The 7797-nt window shown below is 30.6% G+C and overlaps 3 protein-coding genes across 6 annotated transcripts in view; 2 read left to right on the top strand and 1 right to left on the bottom strand.

The window, feature by feature from the left end:
* The window catches only part of LOC136795397 (putative odorant receptor 69a), a 12689-nt gene extending 8394 nt beyond the window's left edge, over nucleotides 1-4295 (top strand). The window contains exons 6-8 of the mRNA XM_067045832.1: nucleotides 2033-2134; nucleotides 3594-3746; nucleotides 4119-4295. Coding sequence (XP_066901933.1) covers nucleotides 2033-2134; nucleotides 3594-3746; nucleotides 4119-4178 — 315 coding nt within the window. The 3' untranslated portion in view covers nucleotides 4179-4295. The remainder of the gene's footprint in view (nucleotides 1-2032; nucleotides 2135-3593; nucleotides 3747-4118) is intronic.
* Nucleotides 1-7797, bottom strand: part of LOC106692784 (histamine H2 receptor) — a 581552-nt gene that overhangs the window by 142452 nt on the left and 431303 nt on the right. The window lies entirely within an intron of this gene.
* LOC136795396 (odorant receptor Or1-like) overlaps nucleotides 6026-7797 on the top strand; it is a 16389-nt gene continuing 14617 nt past the window's right edge. The window contains exon 1 of the mRNA XM_067045831.1: nucleotides 6026-6215. Coding sequence (XP_066901932.1) covers nucleotides 6127-6215 — 89 coding nt within the window. The 5' untranslated portion in view covers nucleotides 6026-6126. The remainder of the gene's footprint in view (nucleotides 6216-7797) is intronic.

Genomic DNA, 7797 nt, shown 5'->3' with positions numbered 1-7797 from the left:
ATGTAATTGTTTTCTTAGATTGGTACTAACAAGCTGGCGTGCATCTTCTAAGTATAAAAGAAATAATTAGGTACTAAATCAATAAGATGGGATCGGTTTACCCGAAGATTAAGAAAATTAAGTTTGAGTATTCTTTCTGTCAGCCAATCGGAAAGCACCGATGATACCAAACTATGATGAATATGGGAGGAGCCTATTTAATTGGAGAGGGGACAGAGATTGAAAATCTCGACCAATCAGAATCAGGAAATGATAAATGGTTTAGTTTTCAGGAAGAAGGGAAGAATTCATTCTTAAGTGGGCCTTCCAAAAAAACTGAAATCTACAACAGCTAAGAAAACAAGGCCAAATAACAGAAACGTTTAACATTAGCAATTTATTGAACTATAAAGAACATTTAACAAGCACTGGACAAGTTAAAGAAATATTAACATTCATAGAATCCAATTTGAATTATTCAATTTATAATAAAGACTAATTGCCGACCTGGGCAAAAAATTACCTCAGTGGTTGAAGAGCTTCAACAATCTTTTTTATTATTATTATTATTATTTATTTATTGATATTTACAACTTTAAATTATAGTACATTTAGTATTATGTAACCCTTCAATCGAAATTAATTCAACTAACCTTTTCTCAGATCCCATTTAACCATGTTTCTTATTATTCAATCAAGAATAGAGGCCTATCTCCCAATATCACCATTCTTCATTTATTTACTTTATTTATTGCTATTTACAACTGTACATTATAATACATTTAGTAAATCTGATCTCAGTTAAATTGGAGTGTTACAGGCGTGTAGAGAAACTACCCATGGGTAGCACTCTAATGACGTTTTACATTAGCAGGTCTCGTGGCCATCTTCTTTTCAGGCGCCTCGGAGGATTGTCAGGAATGGAAGAGGATGCAAGGTTAGAAACTAGTGGGTTTGGATGGCTAGGGAGTTTATAATGGAAGGAGTGATATCTGGTTCGGGCTAGATCGGTTACATGTGGAACATTAAGGTCTTTATGTATGATTTTATTTGTGACAAAGTATGGAGGATTGAGGATTTTAGGCAGGATTTTTGATCGTAAGAATTGGATACAAGAGGAATTCGAAGATACTGACCGTTTGTCCAGTAAGTGCTGTAATAGTAATGCTGTAAATCGACATGCAGTTTCCTGTCTTTTAAGTCTAGGTAGGGGTAAGATCAACATTATTAAAGCAGACTGTAGGACTGTAGTCGGCAGGCTTACGACGAGAGGTAAAGGTGATTTGATGGGATTTATTTTAATCCTCCAATTACGACACCATTCTTCGAGGGCTATGATATGGTCAAACAATCGTAAATGGATAAAGTAATGGAAGATAGTCAAATGTATGTAACTGATTTGAAAGGTTTTTCTACTATTTTTTAATAACTACTTGTTTTTTGTTGTCTTACTATTTCTAGAGCCGGACTATGTTTCTACAGTAAAAAAAAATGATATAATGATTAATGAAGTAACTTGAGGGACACCAATGATGGCCAGTATTCATGGGAATTAATTAAACATTGGAGTAATTAACGTTTTATAAAAATATTTGATAAAATTAATCAATGATTAATCAATTTTTGTTTTGCGGATATTGAACTGCATTGTATCTGTTTACAATAATATAATGGAATAGATAATGTATTAATTGTTGAAGGTATTTCGTTGATTCATTTGTTTGCTAATTTAATAAATTATTATATTATTGTAGCATTATTCCAGTTCTGATCCAAGATATATTATATGCATAAGGTAAAGGTAATTGTAATAATAACAATAAATAAATTACATATTATTATAATTTAAATTTACTAAGGCTATTTTATGACCCTATGTTTGAGATAACACTCCAAAATTTAACTGTCTCCCTTAAGGGACATGCTCTAGAAAATCTAGCCCAATTAGTTGATAGAATTAAATAGTATAAATTTAAATATATTTTAAAATAAATAAATGAAAGTAAATAGGAATGGAGGCTGCATAGTAATATAAATTTATTATATTTTGCAGATATATGACAGAGGTAAATTGACGATGCTGATCGAACTAATTATGCTCACTATGTCAATGACATACTTTTATTGTGTGTGTAGCCAAGATGTCGTTGAGCAGGCAAGTTTTGGATATATATATATTTTTTTTATTTCTAGTATAAATTAAAAATATTTTAAATATAATTTCTAAACGTAATCAATACCTTTTATTTTTTCTGAAAGCTGCTAATATTTTTTTATTGAGTGGCATTACATTTTGCCTCACATACGAACACTGGTAATAGAGATAAGGGAGTAAATCCCCGCCATACTTGTAGTAATATAAATAAAAATAATAATTAATAGAGAAAATAAAATTTAAAATAAAATAAACATCAGAAACAAATTAATTTTTATTTACAATATTTACGTTCAACTAGAACCAGGGCTTATTTCCCCCTTGTGGAAGCAGAAATCCAGAAGATGACACCCTTGAGTAAGGGTGCATACCCACATACGCTCGAGACTTGAGTACAAAATCTGGCACTTATTAGAACTCCAATGTAATCATTCACTGTAGGTATCTGGCTCACTGCTGTTTCAACCTTTGGGTACGACTACAGAAAACTGTGAAGCTGGATAGGGATTCAGCTTAATAATGAATGAGTTTTTCCTGAAATGTAGAAAATTTGGGTGTAATGTATTTAGGGAATAATGTAGAATATTGCTGGCTACGTTGTATGGAACATTGAATATTTCTCGAAGTATTTTGTACTGAAAGAAATGAATGCATCTGATGTTACAAATTTTAGTTGTCCCCCAGTTCAAATCAATAAATCTAAACAGATGTTAGTATTGTATTATAAATAATTAGTTTGTTGACAACTGATAGCTACAGATTTACTGTTTAACACTAGCTATATTAGGGCATATCGTTGGTTAAGATTCTATCTTTGAAGTCTTGTTTGTGGGGTCTGAATAGGAGGAACCCGCAAGACTGTGCCTGAGAATGAAAGTAGCATGAAACTAAAATGGATTGATTAGCTTTGCCAATTCTTACACCATTTTTTCTACCAAGGAGAGGTGCCTCTGGAGGATGCTGATTCAGGACCTGAATGAATTTCATTTTCATTCTGGAAATTATTTTACGCAAAATATTTGTTTTAGTTAGGTACTGTTAGTTTATTCATCACAAGGGTAATATTCAATAATATTAATTATTTCTTGAAAAGAACATCAGAAATTAAATTTAAACTTATATATTAAATACTCACACGACACTATTGTGTCTATAACACTAAAATCTTCCACTATGTAGTGGAAGATTTTAGTGCTATCATTTTGAAATTTCCGGTTATGTTATAAGTATCTGATTACACATGCTTTTTAAATAGCAAAATATTACAGGGTGTGTAGAAGACGCGATAATATTCATTTTCCTTTGCTTTAAGAGCTTTTAATTTGTTCAATTTTTCGAAGAGTTGGGGCGGTATAATTGTATTTGTGTAATGTATGTATTACATAAGTGCGGATAATGTATAACAGCAATACAAAAAGATTAAATTATACAAAATAATCTTATCTTGCCATGCTTTTAGATGACTGTTGGAACATTGCGTGCAGCTTATGACAACAACTGGTACGTTGGCTGCGCCAAGGATCAAAAAGCACTGCACTTACTTTGCACTATGGCTAAGAAGGAGTTCCAATTCGGATTTATTATACCTGCAAATCTAGCCACTTTCATAACGGTAATTATTTAGTCATAATGCATGGATATATATATGATTTGTTATCTTTTATCTCCACTTGGGGGGTTCCTGACATAGTGTGTGGTTATCCTATAAATTACTAATCTATTTTAGTCAGAGAGGGAAGTTGAAATTTATTCAGTGGATCTGGTACGAAATAAATTTCAACCTGCCCAGACCGAATCAGATCCGCACCGCCTTTGCCTTAATGTGACGCCTTAATAATGGCCTATATGGCCTCAAATTCTGTTTCCGTTTTATTTATAACAAATATTCTAATTACTTTAAGGGAGTGATTTAAAAATTACTACTTTAGCTTTTGACCTAATATTTAATGGTCCCGGTTGAATAATGTTGTTTTATTTATTTTAGGTAATCAAGTCAGCTTTCTCGTACTACAACTTTCTCACAGCTATGGATTTGCAGGAGTAAAAGAAACGGAAAGAATACGAAATTGCAGTTAATTGACATTATATCAACACTATATGATATAAATATTTGTAGTTTATTATCACCAATTAAATAAAAAGATGATTAAAGCATTATAAATATATGTGGTACATACTTCCTCCGTCTATAATTTATTTAACAAATTTATTTGAAATTTTATTTTTATATCTGTAAGACTGTGTAATCATATTTTAAAAAGATTTTTAGCACGACACGAGAAAAGAAAACACTGCTTACACAAAGAATAAAAATCAATGCAACAGAAATGAGTACAATTTTTTTTTTTTTAATAATTTATTTATTGATATTTACAACTGTATACACATACATACAACAAGTAAATTTGCTGTAGGTGACATAGCAACATGATAAAAACATGTGGAGAATCTACCCACTGATAGAACTCCAATAACATTTCTAGAGAAGAAGATCTCGAGGCCATCTTCTTTTCAGACGCCTAGGAGGATTATTAGGTAATGAAGGAGAAGCCAGGTTAGAAACAAGTGGATTTGGGTGGTTGAGAAGTTTATTATGGAAGGAACGGTATCTGGTTCTGGCCAAATCGGCAACATATGGAATATTGAGGTCCTGATGGATGACTTGATTTGTGACAAAGTAAGGAGCATTAAGGATTTTACGAAGGATTTTGGACTGTAAGGATTGGATTCTGGAGGGAGTAAAATTTAAATTTATAACATAGGGACTTTTGAGCATCATTCAGTTGTTCAAACCTCGTGAAGGACCTATCTTTTGAAGAGATTTAAAAAAAAAAGATGGTGTGCTTATTTCGATAAACTATGACTTTTTTTTGCTTTAAAAAAAAAAAAGGTCCTTATCGTACGGGGGAGGAAGGAGTTAGTTAGGAGTTTATTCCGTGGGTCCGCAACGAAATAAAAATCGCCACAGGCCGGAATTAAACTAGCATCTCTTCAGTAACGATGTTACTAAGACCACTCCTTAAATTGCTCGCCTACACACTGCTTAATAAACCGGGAATCATATCAGAAGGAGGATGTGGAAATAGAATACAACACTAGCGAGAATACTCAGGCGTCATGACTAGTTCTAGGCTTGCTTTGAATTGAAGTGTCTCTCAAAATTTGTCTTGATACTGAATGTGGAAACGATTCGGAACGAATGTTTTAGAAAATACTATAATGAATAAATTTCGGTATAAAAGTACAGACCGTACAAGGTGATCAATAAAAAAAGACAATTATCTAAGAAAATATACGAATGAAAAAACGAATAAATAAGAAATTTCCTACGAAATATCTTTTTTTAACATATTTTTAAAAATGTATACCAAAAAATAAATCAATTTATTTCAAAATTTAAATTTTCACCTGTTTAATATTCTAAATCAAGATTTCTAACAAAAATATAACTTGGAGGAAGGTCAATAAAGGTATCAAAATAGTAAAATAAAACTATTCATTGTTAACCAACGTTTCGCCGGTACAACCAACGTTTTACGGCAAACTATCTTCTTCCGAAATTATAACTTATTTCATAAGATGCTATCATAATAAATTTTAAACAATCACTCTCTGAAAGTGGATAAATTAGCTTTTGAAGAAAACTCCTAATACTTTATTCACGATTCATAATTTGTTTGCTTAGATTATTCCATTAAATACTTCATTAAACATGATGGATCGTAGCGACAGAACCCTATTTTAGCCATTATCTAGATAATGGTTCAGAATATTTCGAGAAAAACAAAGTAATGATACACCAAGGTACAGCTGGTAACATAATGAATTTTTAACGCTTGGAATTAGCCCAAATCGTTCCGAAATCTGGACAAGGCGTCATTTACAGGGTAGTGCCAATAGGTCTTACTACTCACAAACAAAGTTCTCGAGTTTTTCAACCTTCATTTATTCAAATACAGATATTTTTATAATATAGAACAGATATAGGCAATATGTGGGACTGGAGACAGCTGAACTGGTTGTACTACTTTGGTTGGTGGCCCTCCGCGGCCAAGACAGAGGTTGGATATAAGATTAACAGGTAATCAAGAACTTATAAAGTTTAAAGAAAAACAAGTACGTAAGTAGAGTGACTTTGTGTTTCCAAAATACATTGGAATTACACTTTAAACATAGATTGTTCACGTGATATTAGAGAATAGTCAGTTGAAACATATTTGAATAAATAATCACATAGTAAATTATAGTAAGAAAATAGATAGAGAAGAAAATGAATAATAAATATCTCGTTGATAAATAACATAATTTAAAAAAAAATTAAACGGAAGATCTGAATTAAAATATATACATATATATAAGATAAGGAAATAAATAAAAGAAATAGGATTTTCCGGCAATAATTAAAATTTAAATATATTTTAATTGATGAAAGAACAAATAAATTTCATTTATTGATTCAAAGAATTTCAGAAAACAGGCTATTTAATAAGAATTAAAATATAAAAATATTTTCAGATTGTGATTATCTGTATTTTATTCATGAGGCGTGAATATGACTGGAGGACTTCACTCAGTTTTTATTTCTTCAATGTTTCGTGCAGAATTTAGGATTCTCTTTAAAGTGGTACATCCTTAGCATCTCAAAACGTACTAAATCCAATTTTATACATTTAAAGAAAGGATAGCGTTGACTTTTTTCATTGAGTGGCGGTCCCACGGTTAGGCAGTATAGGAGTCCAATGGGAGTCCTGGCCGAAAATAAAAAAAATAAAAATAAAGATAGGATTGAGATTCAAAAAATAATAGCTCGTTTTGAGCCGGAAAAGTAATTACTTCAAAGAAAAATATTCATTCAGTGATATATTATTCACTCATACATTGTGCACACTAATATAATTTTCACCAAGAAAATCCGAAAGAACGGGATTTAATCAAAACAGCAGCCAAGCACACCAGATTTATTCCAGTTTAATTCCTAGTTTATTGACTTTTTTTCAATTTACCTTGGAAAATGGAAGAAGTTTTTATTATAAATTTTATTTGTATTTAGAATAGTATAATACTATTTCACATATCTACTTCTAAAACTACATTGGTTCTTTAAATTTAATCCTTAATTTTAAAAACATAATGAAAAAATGTTTTTACCAAATTAAATTTCTTTTTGTAGAAACTAGAACGATGTGTACAGTTTTAAGCGAAATGAGATCAATTTTTTATTAATTAAGGGATTATAGAGAAAAAGTTTCAAGTTATAATTATTATTTTTATTAGAATCTACAAAACATTGATTTAGTATTGTAATAATTACATGTGAAATAAATAAATTGTTGGTGTTCTCTGTAAAATCGGTTTTTTAGAATAAAGTAAAGAAATTAATAAATACAAGCTGAACATGTTTTATTTTTCCCTCTAATGCCACTTGTAAATTTTTAGCCATTCACCATTTTTTTATAACCTTTCCGCTTAAACTCTGTTATCGTCTGAAATGATAGCGAATTCGTTCTATGAGTATGTTCTCGTAGGAAATCAATAATGTTTGAGAAGCAAGAATAGTCTTATAGAGCTCATTTGGCTCAACTTGAATTATGTAAATAGCAAGATATTCAGTTGAGCATAATAATTATTATTCATAATAATAATAATAATAATAATAAATATTA

The sequence above is a fragment of the Halyomorpha halys genome, unplaced genomic scaffold, assembly GCF_000696795.3.
Source record: "Halyomorpha halys isolate HHAL.00 unplaced genomic scaffold, Hhal_1.1 Scaffold71.1, whole genome shotgun sequence".
Lineage (NCBI taxonomy): Eukaryota > Metazoa > Arthropoda > Insecta > Hemiptera > Pentatomidae > Halyomorpha > Halyomorpha halys.
The sequence above is the reverse complement of the archived record's forward strand: the minus strand, read 5'-3'. Positions and strand labels throughout refer to the sequence as shown.